The sequence below is a fragment of the Jaculus jaculus genome, chromosome 3 (assembly GCF_020740685.1).
Source record: "Jaculus jaculus isolate mJacJac1 chromosome 3, mJacJac1.mat.Y.cur, whole genome shotgun sequence".
NCBI lineage: Eukaryota > Metazoa > Chordata > Mammalia > Rodentia > Dipodidae > Jaculus > Jaculus jaculus.
The window spans coordinates 126,713,952-126,734,158 of record NC_059104.1 but is presented as its reverse complement, the minus strand read 5'-3'; the positions used below and the strand labels follow the sequence as shown (position 1 = coordinate 126,734,158).

General features: G+C 40.8%; 1 protein-coding gene across 4 annotated transcripts in view; it reads right to left on the bottom strand.

The window, feature by feature from the left end:
• Positions 1-20,207, bottom strand: part of Herc2 (HECT and RLD domain containing E3 ubiquitin protein ligase 2) — a 214,552-nt gene that overhangs the window by 61,613 nt on the left and 132,732 nt on the right. For all 4 annotated transcript variants that reach the window (XM_004661943.2, XM_045145018.1, XM_045145020.1 and 1 more), the window contains 12 exons: positions 13,825-14,092; positions 13,599-13,735; positions 12,270-12,368; positions 11,236-11,404; positions 11,012-11,137; positions 9,743-9,851; positions 9,482-9,621; positions 7,038-7,228; positions 5,919-6,024; positions 5,529-5,620; positions 4,476-4,651; positions 1,750-1,861 (listed from right to left, as the gene is read on the bottom strand). In XM_004661943.2, the coding sequence (XP_004662000.2) occupies positions 1,750-1,861; positions 4,476-4,651; positions 5,529-5,620; positions 5,919-6,024; positions 7,038-7,228; positions 9,482-9,621; positions 9,743-9,851; positions 11,012-11,137; positions 11,236-11,404; positions 12,270-12,368; positions 13,599-13,735; positions 13,825-14,092 (1,725 nt within the window). The remainder of the gene's footprint in view (positions 1-1,749; positions 1,862-4,475; positions 4,652-5,528; positions 5,621-5,918; positions 6,025-7,037; positions 7,229-9,481; positions 9,622-9,742; positions 9,852-11,011; positions 11,138-11,235; positions 11,405-12,269; positions 12,369-13,598; positions 13,736-13,824; positions 14,093-20,207) is intronic.

Genomic DNA, 20,207 nt, shown 5'->3' with positions numbered 1-20,207 from the left:
TATACAGGTATACAAAGTGGCACTTGCACCTGGAGTTTCTTTGCATTGCCAAGAGGCCCTGGAATGCCCATTCTGTGAGTGTGTGTGTGTGTGTCCCTTTGCAAATAAACAAATAAAAATATTTAAAATTTTAAAAAAGAAAGCAAATCTGTATATGTGGAAGGCAAAATTGTCTCCCAATTCTAAAACTTGTAGGAAGTTGCTTTAGGACTCCTCAAACAAAATATAGGGTACAATTAGTTCAAATGTATTACTTGTTATAGTTACTCTTTAAAAAAAACTTGTCTTGGGCTGGAGAGATGGCTTAGCGGTTAAGCACTTGCCTGTGAAGCCTAAGGACCCCGGTTCAAGGCTCGGTTCCCCAGGTCCCACTTTAGCCAGATGCACAAGGGGCGCACGCGTCTGGAGTTCGTTTGCAGAGGCTGGAAGCCCTGGCGCGCCCATTCTCTCTCTCTCCCTCTATCTGTCTTTCTCTCTGTGTCTGTCGTTCTCAAATAAATAAATAAAATATTTTTTAAAAAAATTATAAAAAAAAAAACTTGCCTTTTTCTTCTAAGTCAGTTAAAATACTTTAAAAATACTCATGGGATTAAGTAGGTAGTGAGCACAGAAGCTGTGGTGCAGCTTTCCCATGGTCTCATGACTCAAAAAGGTGAATGAGGGGCTGGAGAGATAGCTTAGCTATTATGGCACTTGCCTGTGAAGCCCAAGGACTCATGTTTGATTCTCCAGGTCTCATGTAAGCCAGACACACAGTGATGCAAGCACATGATATCGCACATGCACACAAAGGGGCACACATGTCTGGAGTTTGAATGCAGAGGTTGGAGGCCCTGGTGCACCAATCGCCCCTCTCCACCCACATAAATTTTTTTTTAAGGGTGAATGAGAGCTGTAGAGATGGCTTGGCAATTAAGGTATTTGCCTGCAAAGCCAAAAGACCCAGATTTGATTCCAAGGACTTGCGCAAGTGAGATGCACAAGGTGGCACATGTGTCTGGAGTTCATTTGCAGTGGCTGGAGGCCCTAGCAGGCCCACATTCATTCATTCTCATTCTCTCTCTCTCTTCCTTCCTCCCTCTATCTATATGTCTCTCTCAAATAAATAAAATAAAATTTTAAAAAGATCTTCTGTGTTTAAAAACTAAACAAAAAAGGTGCATTAGACAAAGGTTGCTACCCACAGAGGCCCCTCAAAGGTAGGGGTGTGTGTGTGTGTGTGTGTGTGTGTGTGTGTACAAACATTCTGCTTATTTCTCTGTGCTCACAAAGCGTTCTCGCTCCATAGAGACTATTTCACACAGAAGCACCAAGAGAACAGAAATCACATCCTGTTCATCTATGACAACTACAGTATTTTTACACATTATTCTGTAAGCATAAATATTTTCTGTAGTTAATGTAAGATACAATTATAATGCACAATTTTCACCTGTGAAACCTGTCAAATCTTTTCAAGAGTTTATGTTCTAGTTTATTGGTTAGTAATAATAATCTACATCTAAAGTATGCTATTGTCTAAGGAAAGAGGTTTCTCAGAAATTTAAATTTAGTATTGTGTTACTAGTTCATATCAAGAATGACTTTTGAAAAGTTAACTTACAAAAAGCACATATAGAAGGTAAAACTGCTATTCAGAACTTTAGAGACTGGTTCCTGCTGAGCCTCGCATAGCCAGAAGCCCCAGCAAGAATCCTCAGCAATGTCAGGGGAGCAGGTGATAAGGGCACTTTGCCTGGGGAGAGATACCTTAGAGCCTTTGAGGCCACCCAGCTGGTCCTTGTCATTCAACCCCCACACGAACACTTTGGTTCTTATCGTAGCTGTTGATTCCAACCCTGCAGTCTTCTTTCTAATAAGGCTGAACAAAGGGGGAAACCCAGGCATCAAGCATTTAAAACACAGAAGACAGCAAGCAACCTTAAGCACAAAATGCTTTCCAATTGTGCTCAGAAACTCTTCCAAGATTTCTTTGATGCAGTAAAACTCAAATATGTGCAGGAAAGTAAGTGCTCCAGTGGGTTAAAATTTCCAGACACTTAATTTTAGCTTTTTATTTTTGGTACAGAACTTTCTATTATATACTATGCATCCTCTTGCTTCATAAATACAAAGTTAAACATAACAACTGTTTTGATAGCCCAAAGCAATGCCTATCTGTCACCAGGATGCACAATACTACAAGTGGGACTGTAGAAACAAGGAAGAAATGGACCAAAACCACCAATGGAATTAGCCCTGTGGTAATTTTTCTTCTACGGTGGATCCCACCCGAGACAAATTTGGCTATTTTGTTCTTCAAAGAAAGAATTAAAGGGTAGAGAAACAGCTCCATTGGTAAAATGTTTGCTCCACAAGCATTAGGACCTATGTTAAATGCCCAGTATCCCTGTAAAATGCTGGGCAAAGGTTTTGAAATATGGCAGAAGAGTCCAAAGCCAAAACCCAAGAACCCTAAAATACCCTAGCTATTCACCACAGCTGCTACCCACTCGCAACTAAGACCATATGCTTAGTGGTGCAGGTAGCTACTTTGTCTCCTTACATCACTGCTGGGAAGGACTGACAAAAAAGTGTGTTGGCAACAGTTCAGATGACACTGATGACTTGAGCCCCTGCCTGTGTGCAGGGCCCGCTCACCACGAAGCCCACAGCACCCTGGAAACACTGAAAGCACAGCATGTAATTTGTACTCCATTTACCAATTTCGATTTCAGTGTTTATGTACAAATTACAATTTATGAGGACAGCGACTATCTACATTACTTACTGCTGGGATTACAAACAGTGCTTAGAGGCTCCTTTGCTCCTACATGTCTGAGAATAGGTATACAAATAGAAGGTATCTTTCACCTCTGACATATGCTGCTCCCACACCAGAAACATCCTTGTCCGTCCACTTTGCTTTGATGACACTAACTCTTTCTGTCTGGGGACAATGTAGGCCCACAAGGCAGCATATACTTCCCCTTCGGGCAGTGGGGAATCTAGTGACCATTTGTCTCATTTTATTCTGCATGTCCAACCTGGGACTGACCCACGGTAGGTGCTCCACAAATGTATTTAGAATAGGTAACTATAGTAGCAGTCATCACCATCACACTCATACAAAGAAAGAAATAATGAGAAGAAAGTCACAAGACAAAATGCTACACTGAAAAATCACACATCCGAGACTAGTGAAATCCAGCCGTGGTTGTACTACAGGTGCACGCACTTATCACCACTGGTCTGGACACTTAATTGTTCCAACAGGCACTGGAGAGTTGGCTCAGTGGATAAAGGGTTTGCCAAACAAGTATGAGGACCAGAGTCTGGATCCATAGGACGCACATAAAAATACCAAGCACAGCGTTGGTAAGATGGCTCAGAAGTTAAAAGTACTTGCTTGCAAATCTTGTCAGCCAGGATTCAGTTCCTAAGCTGCCCACATAAGTTGGATGCAAAACACGGTGCAAGCATCTGGCTGTTTGCTTACATAGAGGCAAGAGGCCCTAGTGTGTCTAAACTGGAAAAAAAAAAATATGTATGTATGTATGTATGTATGTATGTATGTATGTATGTGTATATATATGAGGGCTGGAAGAGATGGCTTAGCAGTTAAGGCACTTGACTGCAAACCTAAGGACTCCTGTTCCACTCTCCAGATTCTACATAAGCTAGACACACAAGGTGACACAAGTGAGCAAGGTCACACATGCGCACAAGATGGTGCACATGTCTAGAGTTCAATTGCAGTGGCTGGAGGTGCTGGCACGCCAATTTTCATGCTGCTCTCTCAAAAAAAAAAATTTTTTTTTAAGCTGAGCATGGTAGTAAGGTGTGCCTGTAATCCCAATAGTGTGAACATGAAACCAGGCAGATCCCCTGAGCTCACTAGCTAGCTAGTCTAGCTGGATCAGTGAACTCTAGCAAAAGACCCTTTCTCAAAAACCAAAGTGGAGAGCGACTAAGGACTATACTTGACACTGGCCTCTGAACTCCACACACATGCACATATGTACCTGCACACACATAAGCACAAAAAATTGTTGAAATGGTAACCTATGTTATATATAGTTTACCATAATAAAAATAAATTAAAAAGTTAAAGTCAATGGTACTTAGCTATAATATATACCATACCATTTCTCTAGGATATACATTTTGGGACAGAAAAAGAATTAAAGCCACAAGGAAATTACACCAAATAAATAACAGTGGTATTTCACATTGAGAAGGTAAATACATATAGTTGCTTCTATAGTGGTATCTTTTGAAATATTTACTTCAAAAAAAAAAAAAGGAAATACATCTTCTTGTATTTTATTTCCTTACAAGGTAAGTTACTTTTGAAACTTCAACTACAATTTACCAGATATTCTATAGATATCTACATGTACATGATATGCTTTAATTAAACATGTGCATTCGTGAGTCACTTCTGGAATGTGGCAGAAGGAAGTAGACACCAGGTAACAACAAATGGCTCTCACCTCCCACTGCTGCCTTTGTCATCCTCTTCCTCCTCATTATCTGAAGCTAAGAAAGGAACTGCAGCCAAATCCTCCTCCTCTGCTCGGATCCGACCCAGCAGGATGAGACCGTGGATTTTACAGTCAATTCCTGAGCTCCTGCACTGTTTTATCGCAATTTCAATGTACCTGTGATACTAGAAGCAAAAACATTGAGTTACCGATGTTTTAAACTCAAAGACAAACACTTTCTGGAGAGCAGGACATTTGAGGCATGGGACATGTGGAAAGTTAGAGCTCCGTTACCTAAGTTATAAAGATATCAAGCAAGTTATCAAAGTCAATTTAGTCACGTTAAGGTTGGACTTCAAAGGAAGTTATAAACTCATCAAATGTATCTGTTCAAGGCCCTTGGGTTCTCCCTTGTTTTCTTACTAAACCTCAATAACTGAGAGACCTCAGTACATTTAATGATTTAATGTATTAGGATACTGTGTGCCTCATGTGAGGAAAGATTTACTGGAGGATTTGAAGGGAAAAAAATCACATTGATTTGTCCTTCAAATGAGCCCTCACTGATTCTCTCAGAACTTTCAAGAGACACAATAAACTTGAATTCCTTATGGAAATCATTCTATTACTCCCTGTCAAGCTCAGCAGATGAAGTAAAGGGTATGACAACAAAAAAGCAATTTCAACGTCACAAGTCTAGTCAGAAGATCTTACACAATCTAAAAAGATACTTAATGAAGATAAAAATGTATGGGTGCAAAGAGCAACCTCATCCAAATGCCTCACAACTTTACTAGGAGCACCTGCCCAAAAACAGTGATAGTGAAATCTACTTTCTTTTTCAAGTAAATCTGATAAACATCTGCTTTGAATTGTGTAAAATAAGATGTTGAAATAATGTCAAATCTTAAAACAAATATGGTCCATCTAGCTCAGTCAGCAGAGCATGAGACTCTTGAACAGATACAATAAATTACTCAAGAAGGAAAAAAAATTCAATGTTAGTACGCATTCCTTGACATTTGCAAATCACCCCAAAGAAGCATGGCTAGTGCCACTTACCTCTGTGCAGTCATTCAGAAGGGACACAGTGGTGTCACTTTGGTTGATATTAATTGTCTTTAGTTCAATTAGGTTATTTAGGGAATTTCCACCTAGGAAAAGCAACCAAAAGGGAGTTTTACTTAAAGTTAGGTGATGGGCTGGGAAGATGGCTCAGCAGTTACAGGTAAGTGATTGCTTATAAAGTCGGCCAGCCTCGGTCCAATTCCTAAGTTACCCATGTAAGCTGGTCACAAAAAGTGGTAAAAACATTTAGTATTTATTTGCAGTGGCAAGAAGCCCTGACATGCACACCCTGCCCCCTGCCTAGACACACACATGTGCACGCACGCACACACACACAAATAAATGTTAGGAGACATTCCTTTCTGAGTAAATGAATTCACTTACCTGACACCACAACCAAAGAAGGCATGTAGCTACTGTCAGCAGGATCCACTATCATTTTTAATCTATGAACAAGAACATCTGGGAAAATCTCCAAACGAATCCAATGCTTAAATTAAAAAAAAGAAAAGGAAGAAAGAAAGAAAGCCCATTATCAGCAAAATTTAGCTAATATCAGCTACTAATATATAGTATGAACGAAGCTTGAATCTATGAGGTTTTCGTTTTTGTTTTTTCCTAAGTAGGGTTTCACTCTAGTCTAGGCTGACCTGGAATTCACTATGTAGTCTCAGGGTGGCCTCGAACTTACTGTGATCCTCCTACCTCTGCCTCCCATAAAATGTTTAACCTTGAGTTAAACAGGAGTATTCCTCCCTTTCCCTAGAGGAGAGTCTCATTGTAAGCCCCAGAAATCATACAGAAGAAAGACTTCTGACCAAGTGTGGTCCTTTCATACCAAGAACAGATGTCAAAACACACTATGGTGAAATGAAGAAAAATGGCCTTTTCTTGAAGTGTGTCCTGCTAGCCCACAAGGTGGAAAACTTGCATATGAATGCAATCACAAGAGCTCTCCATTGGTCTATGTAGGAAAACTTCCAACCAAGAGAACAGGGTTCATACACTATATGAATGAAATGATAGCAAAAAAAAAAAAAAAAAAAACCCTACCGCATCTTTTATCAACAAGTCAGTGAAATAAAACCTGCAAATTAGGGCTGGAGGAATGGCTTAGCAGTTAAGGCGTTTGCCTGAAAAGCCAAAGAACCCAGGTTCGATTCCACAGTACCCACAAGAGCCAGATGCAGAAGGGGCGCACACATCTAGAATTCATTTGCAGTGACTGGAGGCCCTGGTGCACCCATTCTCTCTCTCTCTCCCTCATTCTCTGTCAAATAAATAAACAAATAAAATTGAAAAAAGAAAAACCAGCCCTGCCAATTACAGTTTAAAATCCGACAAGATTTGTATGACATACTACTCTGTAATTTTTAAATAATTTATGAACTGAAATATAAAGTGAGTAATGGCAGGTGCCATTTGCAAAACTGTATGTTCTCCAAAGTTCAATGCACAGATCTAAAATGGAAGTATATCCTGACATACTCCATGACACATTACCTTTCCCTGAGACCCAGACGACTGCCAGCAGGGCTCACTGCCATCAATGAGACGAGAAGCCTGATTCACGGATGACGACACATTCAGGCTCTTCACCATGCGGGACCAGCTGTCCAGCAGCATTCCAGGCTGACTACTGTGACAGCGTTTCAGTTGCTTTCCAGAACGGCCACAAAATACTGCAGACTGACCTGTTCCCATGATCACAAAGGAGTGAACACTTGAAGAACTGAGACACAGTCTTCATGATCAAGAAATTAAGAACATTACATAGTGATGACCTTCTAACTTTATATAAGAGTGGCTTCCAAAGGAGCTAGTTAATATCAAAAATAGTTTCAAAAAACCTAGTCAAGATATTTTATACCAATTCAAAAGCCAAAGTCCATATACTGCTATAATTTGTTCATTTATATTTTCCAAATAATAGCATATCAATATGTTTCCTAACAAAAAGATTATATCTTGGTCCTCAAAATTTTTTTTTATTTTTGTCATTTAAATACTTATTTTTATTTTTATTTATTTATTTATTTGAGGGGGGGAAGAGGGAGAGAGAAAATGGGCACTCTAGATGCATGTGCCATTTGTACATTTGGCTTATGTGGGCCCTGGGGAATCAAACCTGGGTCCTTTGGCATTGCAGGCAAGCACCTTAAATGCTAAGTCATCTGTCTAGCCTTCTTTGGACATTTAGATGGCCAGACATGGTAGTGTACACCCGAGGCAGGAGGATTTCTTTGAGTTCAAGGCCAGTCACACACACACACACACACACACACTCCACCAGGTCAGCCTGGGCTAGAGCAAGACCCTACCTTAAAAAAAAAAAAAAAAAAAGAAGAGAAAAGAAAAGAAAGAAGGGCTAGAGAGATGGCTTAGCGGTTAAGGCACTTGCCTGCAATGACTAAAGACGCAGGTTTGATTCTCCAAGTCCCACATAAGCCAGATGCACATGGTGGCACATGTGTCTAGAGTTCGTTTGCAGTGGCTAGAGACCCTGGTGCACCCATTCTTACTCCCTCTCCTTTCTCCCTCTCTCTGTCTCTAATAAGTAAATAAAAATAAGCACCACAAAAAAAGAAAAAAGAAATGTAGCTCAGTGAGAGCATTTGCCCAGCATGCCAAAGGCCTAGAGTTGAATTGTCTAGTACCACAAAATATAAAATAAGAATGTTTTTATAAATACAGAACAAAAAATGAAATCTGTAAAGGGCTTACACATTTTTTAATGGTAAACTCAGAAATTCACCTAGCCTTGCCCATCCAGGATAACTAAAGAGCCAGACAAAGCATTCAGAAGTAAATAAGCATCTTTGAATGTGTCAGAATTTGTGAGACAGCAGACAGTTAAAAGGCCAGCACCTAAATAAGGCTGGAAAGAGAGGTATACCCAAGATCAGAGTCAGTTCTTCCTAGATGACCCCTTCTGAGAGCCTAAGCCTGGCCCCAGAAAAGACCAGGGAGGCATGGATGTCCAGATTATCTGCATCAATGAAAATGAGCTCACTCATAACCCAAATACCTGACAGAGAACCCTCCCTTCTCCTTCTCTGACAAATGAACATTAAGTTCCTTTTCTGAAAAAAAAATAATTAAATTGATAAAAACTCATGAAAGAGAAAGTATTCCAGATTCAACTTTATAGAGGCTAGAGGTCCATCCAACACACACACGTAAACTAAAAACTGAAATAACTTCAACTTTGGGAACTTTGGGAAGTTAACAAATCTATGGTCACAGGACAAAGAACATGCCTACCTCATACAGTTTTCTCCCTAAAGTTAGGAGGAAAACAATGTTATCTCTCTGCCACTTGTATGCAACACAGTAATAGAACAACAGCAACAAAACAAATGCCAGCATTTAATGTAAAAAGGAATAAATGAAGGTAATTCTGAATATGACATCATGTTACACATAGAAAGCCCTGAAAAATATACACACACACAACACACATACACACACACTCTCTCTCTCTCTCTCTCTCTACATAATAATAGACAAACAGACCAGAATAACTGCAGAGAACTAAAAGCCCAAAATAACACTCATGATTAAGACCAATTGATTTTCAACAAATGAGCCAAGATCACTCAATAGGAAAAAGAAATTTCAAGCTCTATATAATTCTTGTCAATAAAATATACAATGACTCACTTTCTACAAACTGCTATTGCATCCAACTAAATTCAGGATATCTTTCTAATTTTTTTTTATAGAAATATAAACAAATCTTGCTACTCTAATTCATTCCTTGCTTTGAAAAAAAAACAGGGAAAGAAAAACGTGGGCAGGACCTTCCCTTCAAATTGTGCTCACTCTATGATACTCACTCTATACAAAGGAACCTAACAAGAGTAAACTCCAATACATTGGTGTCTACAGCAAATATTTTACCAGTGATATCTGACAGAAGAGCAAACATAACCATTTTGCCATACCTGGTTCATTTATTCTGCCAAATGTATGCCTGGGGTTGTGTTTTTTGGTCTTAAAACACATTTCACAAAAATCAAAGTCATCACAATTTCTGCATTTGAATCTGGATCCATTGATAGGAAACATCTGACAGCCATCACACCTATTTTAAAAATAATCATTGAGGTAACAGGGGAAAAAAGAGGTCTCTGAAACTTAATATATTAAAAAAAAAAACCTGCCTCCCAAAATAAATCTAGGTATCATTAAAAATTGAAACTCACGTAACCCCAGGATGAATGCTAGGCACCAACTCCATTTCTGACAACAAGCCAGTCCAATGAGACTGTTGAGGGAAGTCAACAATGATATCTTTCCCATTGGCACTGAAAGCTAGGACATAAAAGAAATTGTTTGAGACACATGTTTTCTTCTAAGTGCTCGTTTATTTATTTATTTATTTATTTTACATTTTGACAACTTCCATACACATAGACAATATATCATGATCATAGTCCCCTCTTATTTCCCTCTGTTTTTCCTCCTCCCGAATCCTTACTCTATTGAATCCTTTCTTCTTTCCTGTTTCAAACTCCTTTAGCACCAATGTAAACTGGCAATTTAAATTAACTCAACTAATGACATGATATTATATTGTGGTTACTCACATTTCATAAAGAATGTTTCTCTTTTATATATGTGTGCTAGGATACTAATGAATTTATGAAGTGACACCCAACATTAAGCTAGCTTCAGAATAATCGGGAAAGGGGACTCCAGTATGAAATAGTTTAGGCTATGAACTGACCATTTTGAAGCTGAGTAGGAATGCCAGAGTGCCTCAGAGACTCACATACTCTATATTCTACTTTTATATATGTTTAAAATTATTTATACTAACAAGTTTTTTAGTTATGCCAAGTAAAAGTTTTCAGTTAGTATCTTTGGAATCTTAGGGAATAAAAACTTCATTAACAAGGTGAAGATTCTCTTGTCCTTTGAGAAGACCCTTGAAATACTGACTTAGAAGGCACATTCTTTGGTTTGTTTTTAAATCTTCGTTTTAATCTTACAGGACTCTCTTTCTTAAAATATATTTATTTATTTATTTACTTACTTATTTATTTGAGAGACAGATGCAGGGGGGGATGGGAATGCCAGGGCCTCCAGCCACTGCAAATGAACTCCAGATGCATGTGCCACCTAGTACATCTAGCTTGCATGGGTACTAGGGAATCGAACCTGGGTCCTTTGGCTTTACCAGCAAGCAGCTTAACTGCTAAGCCATCTCTCTAGGCCTTGTAAAACTCTCTTAACCAAAGAAAACAACCCCTACGCTGTAGAGACTGACTGTGGCCTCTTGGATCCCACAATGAATACCAATAACCTCACTGACAAAGACCATTAGGGAAATTGGAGTGGGGGAGAGGGGATGTAAGACTACAACCAATTTTCTTAAAAATTAAGAAAGGAAGGAGGGAAGGAAGGAAGCAGGCAGGCAGGCAGGCAATGAATAAATGAAAATAAGAATTCTGTTGCCTGGAAAATAGTACCTTTCACAAGCCCCACACTCTGATGAGTCACAGACCCCCACTTATACTTTGGCGTGGTAACAGAAGCTTTGACCCGCACTTTGTCACCAATCTTGATATGAGAAGAAGAACTGGGTGGAGGATAGCCTAGAGATGTCAATGGAAAATGCAATAGAATTAGCATTCATTTCTGGGAACTTGGTCTCTAAGAAAAAGGAACAAGACCTTATAAAGCATGTGCTCACCTATCAGTTCCACATGAATATACCTAACCCAGTAAGTTCCCCCTTTCTGCTGCCAGTCACACTGCACATTGAGGTCATGCAATCCATCTCTATCCAGTTTGATAACTTTGCCCATATCTCCTTCACATACTTCTTCATATGTTCGACAGCATCTAACCATCATCCCCACCTAAAATGAAAATGGAAATGAAATGAGAAGTCCAGTAAAGTATATCTAGATACAATGTACAACATACAATTCAAAGTAGTATTCCTTTAGTATCCAGAATGTGCTTCAAGTATCATTTGCACTAAGTGGAAGGCAGCTACACTCACCACTATACTACCAATAACACACCCATTTCACTAAATGGAACCAGAGTACGATGGAAAACTTGCTGACTGATGCAAGAAATGAACAAGACAAGCCTGTATCAACTTGTATCAATAAAACAATGGGGCATCAATAATTACTGTATTAACTCAGGAACATTCTGACCATCAAAAAGAATAGCAGCACAAACACATCCAATCCTAGCACTAATGAAGTCATTATCACCATAATCAGAAAACAAAAGCTTCTGGGTCACCATTATAAACACCAGAATACCAATGTGTCACTGTAAAAATGTGCAAGACTCACCACCACTAAAAACACACCAGGCACTTGTTCTGCCTGTCCTATCAACATGGTATTGTAAAGAATAATCAGAGCTGATCATGTATTTCCACCAAACTCAGCTACAGGTAAGAAATTCAAAAGCAATGAGAAAATTACAAAAATTTCATGCTGTAGGTGCTAGGGATTGAACTCAGGTTTTATGCTTGCACGGAAAGTGCTCTTATATACCAAGCCATCTTCCCAGCCCCTTCCCTGATCTCGTATTCTACCCTTTCTTTCTTATTCTCATCTCCCTACACTAACTAAGCAGGGCTTGTTAGTGCCTTCCACCCCCAGAAGGCAGGCTCCCTGAGGGGAGGGGCCTGTGGGCGATGATGCTCAAGTACTCATTACATGAAAAATGAGCAAGATTTCAGGCTCGGCAATGACTCACTTGAATGTTCTCCCTCACATACACAGCATAGTCATCATTACTCAGGAAGTCAGCTCGCCTTTTGTAAGTCTGACTCTCTGTCACAACAGCACCAGCAGCCTATAAGAAATAGACACATTATAAAATGGAAAACTAGACAAATATACTTTTAAAAAGACTGTGAAATACAGAGAAACAAATTTATGAAATGCTTTATTTTCTTTATAAAAATCTTCACATTTTAATAGCAATAGTTTTTTTGTTGTTGTTTTTTGGCCAGGCGTAGTGGTGCACACCTTTAATCCCAGCACTCAGGAGGCAGAAGTAGGAGGATCGCTGTGAGAAGTAGGAGGATCACCATGAGTTCAAGGCCACCCTGAGACTACATAGTGAATTCCAGGTCAGCCTGAGCTAGAGTGAAACCTTACCTTGAAAAACCAAAAAGTACATATAAATTTTTTTTTTTTTTTTTTTTTTTTTTTTTGCTTATTTGTAAACAGCAGAGAGAGAAAACAAAGAGAAAGAGAATGGGCACACCAGGGCCTTTAGCTGCTACAAACGAATTCCAGATGCATACGCCACTTTGTGCATATGGCTTTACCTGGGTTCCGGGAAATTGAATTTGGGTAGTCAGCCTTTGCAGGCAAGCACCTTAACTGCTAAGCCATCTCTCCAGCCCCACAAAACAAATCTTAAAGGCATTTAAGTAAATACAGAGGTTTTCCAAGGTTGTTTTAAGTGAATCCTATGAAACTCAGGCCAAAAGTCATATAAAATATGAATTCATCTGCCTACTTAGTAAGGTGTTTTGAGTCTCACTATGTAGCTTAGGGTGGCCTCAAGTTCATGATCCTTGGCCTCTAAAGTGCTGGTAATACTGGCACATCATGCCAGACATGTGTGTTTTATAAGGACGGAGAGTTCACTACGTTTCAAGGCTGATCTGGAACTTGCTATGTAACCCAGATTAGCCTGAACTCAAGATTCTCCTCCCTATGCTGAAATTACATGCACACACTAGCATCTCCAGCATGATATTTGTATTTTAAGCATAGAGTGATGCTGCCGAGACTGGCAGGACTATAGGCAAATACAAACATGCCTTGCTCAAAACATGTTTTTCAATGTTTTCAATACCTTCTAATAGCTGTCCAACGTCATGTAATGCTTACATAAAGGTCTGTTTTAAAGCCAAAAAGTAATTCTGTTGGAGTAAACCTAATCATTACCTCAGTAACAAAACAGTCAGCTTCATTTTGTGCCTGGCAGAACACGTCTTACAGAACAGAGAAGACTGACATACAAGAGAATGAGAGGACAAGACAGACTGGACACACGGAAGCCCCTCACCACAGGGAAGGCTGCGTCATCCACATCCTCCAGCACTTCTTCGTCTGAATGCTCATCAGACACCGTTTCTGCATCTGAGAGCTCTGTCACCTGGACATCAGAGTGGTCTAGGAGCCACCCAACCAGGGCCTCCACACCTAAGAGCAAGCACACAACTGCAATGAGGACCAAGGCCACTAAACTGTGAACCCACACGCAAACAAGAACTGAAAAGAAAGTGTTATACCAGGCAAACCAGAAGCATTCCCAGATGTGCCAGTGAGTGACTTCAGAGCAAACTCGATGTTCCTCCTAGAAAAACCCATTTCCATGAGCTGCACCACAATGGGTAGAGCAGGAACTGGGGATTGCCTGCGCTTCTTCACCCTGGTGGGATGGATGTGCTGCATGGAGACAGGTGTGGTAGACTCACTGGAGCTGCAGTCTTCAAACCCTGGGCTTGAAGGGTGTGTGGACTCCACAGCCAAACACTGGCAGACAGCTAAAGCAGCAGCCTAGGCAGACAAGAGGGTTCTGGGAGGTTTGTGGAAATGTCCTTAGCTAACTTTTCACATCTAGCAAAATAAGAATGAGCAATATCTATCAGGTATGCAGAAATCCCAACTGATAAAACGATCTTAAAATTAATTAATAAAACCTGTCAGAAGATGGCAAAACTAAGTATCATAGTTTAAGCACAGTAAAGATCTGGTGGTCAAATAACATTGTCGACTGCTTCCATGCACCACTAGAGAGCCTCGTAATTTAGTCAAGCATCAACATCCACTAAGGAGAATTCATAGCAGCCCAACTTCTGAAGGAGAGAGTGCAGTAACAAATGCATCCCCCAGCTGGAACTAAGTACCTTTCCTGGCCACAGGTGACCTGCTCTTCAGACAGAAAGGACACAGGACTCTCATGTACTTCCCAATTAATCCTTAACTACTCAAGGTAAAATAAACATTCTGGAGAATAAATATGGTTTCTACAAAATAAGTGATATAAAGAACACTGGTTGGGAAGCATGGTATATTGAATCAGTGACCATGAACAGTCTGCAGCTGGGAACTCACTACATATAGCACATCTACCTCTTCCCTTAACTGCTATGGAGCTTTGTTTCCCATCCCCTGCTACTTTATAGCGCTGAAGCTAATGTGGAAGAAACTGAGGACATCATAGAGCCTTTCAATTCTTAGGAGATATGAACAGACCTGGAGTTTTACAGTAACGTCTGCGTAACTTGCAAGACAATGGCTTCATCTTAAGAGCCCATATTAAAAATGTGTACCACCATGCCTGGCTGCGCTTTAACAAACCAGAGTGGGTTAAGCATCCTGTTTCCAATAGTGGAAAATTAGACTGTACTAGCACCATGCTGATGATAATATTGAACTCTGGACCACATACTTTTAAACACAGACTGAAGGCACTGGAGAATAGCCCAAGCAAACAAAAGTGAAATGGGTACAACCTCTGAATGAAGGCAAGCCAGCAGGCAAAATGAATATCCAACCATAGTGTTACATCTAACCACAGTATTTCCAAAACTCCACTCAGAGGCTAGAATAGGGGTCTGCCTAAGAAACAAAAACAGAGGAAGACACACCACAAACACACAAACACACACATGCACATCCTCCAATACAGGCTACCTTCAAATTCCAGACCAATTCCAAAAGAGAGTATATGTGAGGCTCTGCAAGCCTGGAGCCTTCATAAAAGGATGGTTATGAGTCTGAAGAGATTTTCTCAGCTACTGAGGGCTTAAAAGGTATTTAAGGCTCAAGATCAACCAAGTACGTGTAAAGGGGTCTCCAAAGATTTCTGAAACCCCAAAAGAGACTTTAAATCCTTTAGAATCAAAGATCTGGGGTAAGGGTAAAATCAAAATAAACCAACTTTTAAAAGCTTAGGTTGGACTGGAGAGATGGCTCAGCAGGGAACAATGCTAGCTGTGCAAGCATAAGGACCTGACTTTGATACCCAGCACCTATATAAAAGGCTGGGAGTGGATATGGGCACCTGTAACCCCAGTGCTGATGGACATGGAGATAGGAAGATCACAGGGGCTCCCTGGTCAGCCAGTCTAACTGAAAACAGTGAGCGCTGGGATCCATAAGACTCGTCTAGGGGAAATAAAGCAGAAGGAATGATAGAGGAGGACACTCAACATTCACCTCTGGTCTCCACATGTATGTTCATGGGGCACAGCCCCACCACCACAATATACACACAACTAAAAAATATTAAAAGGAGGGCATGGCAACCCATGCCTTTAATCCCAGCACTCAAGAGGCTGAGGTAAGAGGACTGTCATGAGTTTGAGGCCACCCTGAGACTACATAGTAAATACCAGGTCAGCCTGGGCTAGAGTGAAACCCTACCTCGAAAGCGCCTGCCAAAAAAAATAAAAATAAAAATAAAAATAAAAATAAAAATAAAAATAAAATTTGAAGCCCAGCGAGGAATGGTGGTACACACTTTTAATTCCAGCACTCAGGAGGCAGAGGTAGGAGGATCTCCGTGAGTTTGAGGCCACTCTGAAACTACATAGTGAATTCCAGGTCAGCCTGGACTAGAGTGAGACCCTACCTTGAAAAAAAGACAAAAAGAAGGGGGAAAAAAGCCTAGCACCAGGCCTCCTCAAGTTTAAGGTCCCACAGATATTAAACTGCCTGTGTGATAAAAATTCAATGTTCTCCAAAAGAGCTGACAGAACCCAGAGACAAATCAATGAACTATCCAAAGCATCCAGTATACAACAAAAATGATCATTAGATGTGGGAAGATCAATCAATAACTATCATCAAAGGAAAACGTGCCAAGAGTAGCAAACCACTGTCAGGTGGCCCAGATATTGAAATAAACAATCAAGAAATTTAACACAACCATCAGAAATGTTTTAAGTGCCAACATCAATGAAAGGGATAAAGAGATGCTACCTTTCAGGAGAGACATCAAACTATATAAAGAGACCAAATGGAAATATAGTATCAAAGACAGACAAGATGCTACTGCTGAGGCCACCACATACATACTTCAGTTGCAGGTCACTGAGAAGCCCAACTAGAACTGAGCTGAAAACCTCTTCCTGCTGGCTGGCTGGCACAGTGCTGGAAAGAGCTGTGCATGTTGCTGGGCAAGACATGGCGTCAACAGCCTTAAGAGCAGTGGATTCTGTAAGTAACACACTGACCAGCAAGGCAAGATATGCCCACTGGAGCAATAGTGACAGGTCAGTTTTGGAGGTGGCCAAATGCTTTCTGATTGGATTTGAGACCTATTCCATGGGAGGAAATTCATACCCAACACTAAAAACTGAGTTAATATTCTATAGCTTGAATAGTCATCTGCTGGTAGAGGGGGAGCTAGCATTGCTCTTCAGCTAAATGAGTATGTTGTCCATCAAACTGCCCTCCAAATGTTTATGTCTATGCCCACAGATTAGTGACATCCCCACTTTTGGATAGAGAAGCTTGTTTTTGCAGATGGCAGTGGTAACTGGGAGGGCCAAGATTCATCAAGGTGATGAGAAGTAGTGACAGTTGAGTGCTCAGCACTGGGTGAGACATCTCTATCATACTCACCAAGGCTCAGTGAACACTGGGGAAGTGGCTGTGGAAATATTAGTGATGTTACTCTCACTGTTGGTCAGAGAAACTTCTCTTTGGCAGTAGATACTAAGGAGACTCAAATTCATCAATGAAAAAGACAATATAGCCAGGTGCAGTGGCACATGCCTTTAATCCCAGCACTCAAGAGACAGATGAAGGAGGAATGCCATGAATTCCAGCCACCCTGAGACTACATTGTGAATTTCAGGCAACGAGACCCTACTTCAGGAAAAGAAAGAAAGAAAGAAAGGAGAGAGGGAGGGAAGGAAGAAAGAAAGAATATTATTTTCAGAAGAGGTTGTTGAGGGCTTGGCACTAAATGTGAAATATTTGTAATACCCTCCAAAGATCAAGAAACACTGAAGAAAAGGGAGTGAAAAAAATTTAAGTGCCAAAGGGTGAGGAGGAATACTTTGGGACACCATCCTCTGGACTTGAAGGGACTGGTACATTCATGACCTCAAATATAAGTTACTACCTCCTTAAGACCTGTATAATATTGAGCCATCAACATTTTGAAATATATGATGGGGAGGGCATGAAAATAGAGGAGGGGGTTCAGTGGAATAAGTGAGGGAGAGAGAGACAAAAAAGGGTAATGGGAACAGACTGTGATCAAATTACAGTCTGTTCTTGCATTAAAATTTTCTATCTATAGAAACTCACTTGTTTTAGAAATAAATTATATTCATTCCAAGAAAAGGACAGGAAAAAAAATTTATAGTCATCAAGTTTTCAAATTTGTCAAGAGGAACTTTAAACAAAATTTAAAAAAAAAAAAAGAAAGAAAGAAAGAAAAGAAAAATGAGCTGGGCATGGTGTTGCATGCCTTTAATCCCAGCACTTGGGAGGCAGAGGTAGGAGGATTGCCATGAGTTCAAGGCCACCCTGAGACTACACAGTGAATTCCAGGTCAGCGTGGGATAGAGAGAGACCCTACATTGAAAAAAAAAAAGCTGTTGAGAGAGGAAAAAAATCATGCCAGGTACATAAGTAACAAGCAAATCTCATCCAAGGACGTATGTATGCATCATATGCTTATAGGAAAATCTTTGTCAAACTGCAGAAACCCAAAGAAAATAGAAGACACAGTAAAAGTACAAAGAAACTGGGCATGGTAGCACATGCCTTTATTCTCAGCACTTGGGAGGAAGAGGTAGGAGGGTTGCTGTAAGTTCAAGGCCAGTCTCAGACTGCATGGTAAATTCCAGGTTACGCTGAGCTACAGCAAGACCCTACTTCAAAAACAAACAAACAGCCAGGCATGGTGGCACATGCCTTTAATCCCAGCACTCGGGAGGCAGAGGTAGGAGGATTGCCATGAGTTCAAGGCCACCCTGAGATGACAGAGTTAATTCCAGGTCAGCCTGGACCAGAGTGAGACCCTACCTCGAAAAAAAAAAAAAAAAAGTACAGAGGGCTAGAGAGATGGCTCAATGGTTAAGAACACTTCCCATGCAAGCATCAGGGTCCAAAGGAGGCCTGAAGAGACCACTTGTGTTAGAACCCCAGAAATACACAAATAGCTGAACATGGCCACTCATGTCCTAGGGGAGGCAGAGACCAAAGAACCATGAGGGCTCATGAAAACAACAACAGTGGCAAGCTATGAAGTTGTCAACAGACTCTGGACAGGCTCAAGTAAGAGCAGGGGGAAGAACAAGTGACGAAGGACACCCAGTGTTCCCTCTGGCCTTGGCAGGCAAGTGCATGGGGTGCCATATGGATAAAACCACACGCACGCACGCACGCACGCACGCACATCACAGAAAAGACATTCCATATAGAAAAATAAAGATAAGGGGCTGGAGAGATGGCTTAGCAATTAAGGTGCTTGCCTGCGAAACCTAATGCCCCAAGTTCAATTCCCCAGTACCCACATAAAGCCAGATGCACAAAGTAGTGAATGTATCTGGAATTTGTTTGTAGCATCTGGACAGCCTGGCACACACATATCCTCTCCGTGTCTGTCTGTCTCTCTCTCTCTCTCTGCTTGTTGATAAATATTTTAAATATTTTTTTTGTTCATTTTTTATTTAGTTATTTGAGAGCGACAGACAGAGAGAGAGAAAGACAGATAGAGGGAGAGAGAGAGAATGGGCGCGCCAGGGCTTCCAGCCTCTGCAAACGAACTCCAGACGCATGCGCCCCCTTGTGCATCTGGCTAACGTGGGACCTGGGGAACCGAGCCTCGAACCGGGGTCCTTAGGCTTCACAGGCAAGTGCTTAACCGCTAAGCCATCTCTCCAGCCCTTAAATATTTTTTTAAAAAAAGAAAAATAAAGATAAAAGTGATAGCTTACTTTCCATCTGTTAATGAAACAGTCCTTACCAATGTGTGGCATTTTCCTAGCAATGAATGTGGGCTGTGTTCTGCTCAATGTGTCCTAAAATTGCTCAGTATCCATTCTTTATCTTTTCTGTAAGGTGAATGGAAACACAATCTCTGTGTGGCCACTTCAGGCTGAACTTTTACCTCAGAGGTCCTCAGATCTAGTAGGCAGCTGGAGTTCAGAAAAGGCGTTGCTACTCTCCTCCTACACCAATGGGGGCCCTCCCCCCAGTTTCTTGTTTTCTCCAATTGTATGTTTTACTTTCTAAAACTGAGGGGAGGTCCTCCCGATGGTATGCTACCTCACTCTGGATCCTCACTTTCTTCAGGGCTGTTTTTGCCTGCCAAACTGCGCATTAAAGGTTTTCATTCTGGTTTGAATAATTTACTAGGGTTCTGTATGTATTATAAGACAAGAAGAACTTTTAAGAATTATCTGGTCCTCTATGTCACCAACCATGAAAGTTCTCATCTGGAGCCAGTCTCATGAAACAAAACAGCTTGCAGCCCTGAGTGTGTTGCCTCATAGCTACCAGCATGCACTCCATAGTGACAGCTGAGGGTCCACAGTGACACAGTACACCCAATAAAGTCCTTGGAGAAAATGGAACAAATGAGCAAGCATGACATTCTGATGCCTACTAGATCTCTTTCCACATTGTGCAGGAAGCTCCCTCCATG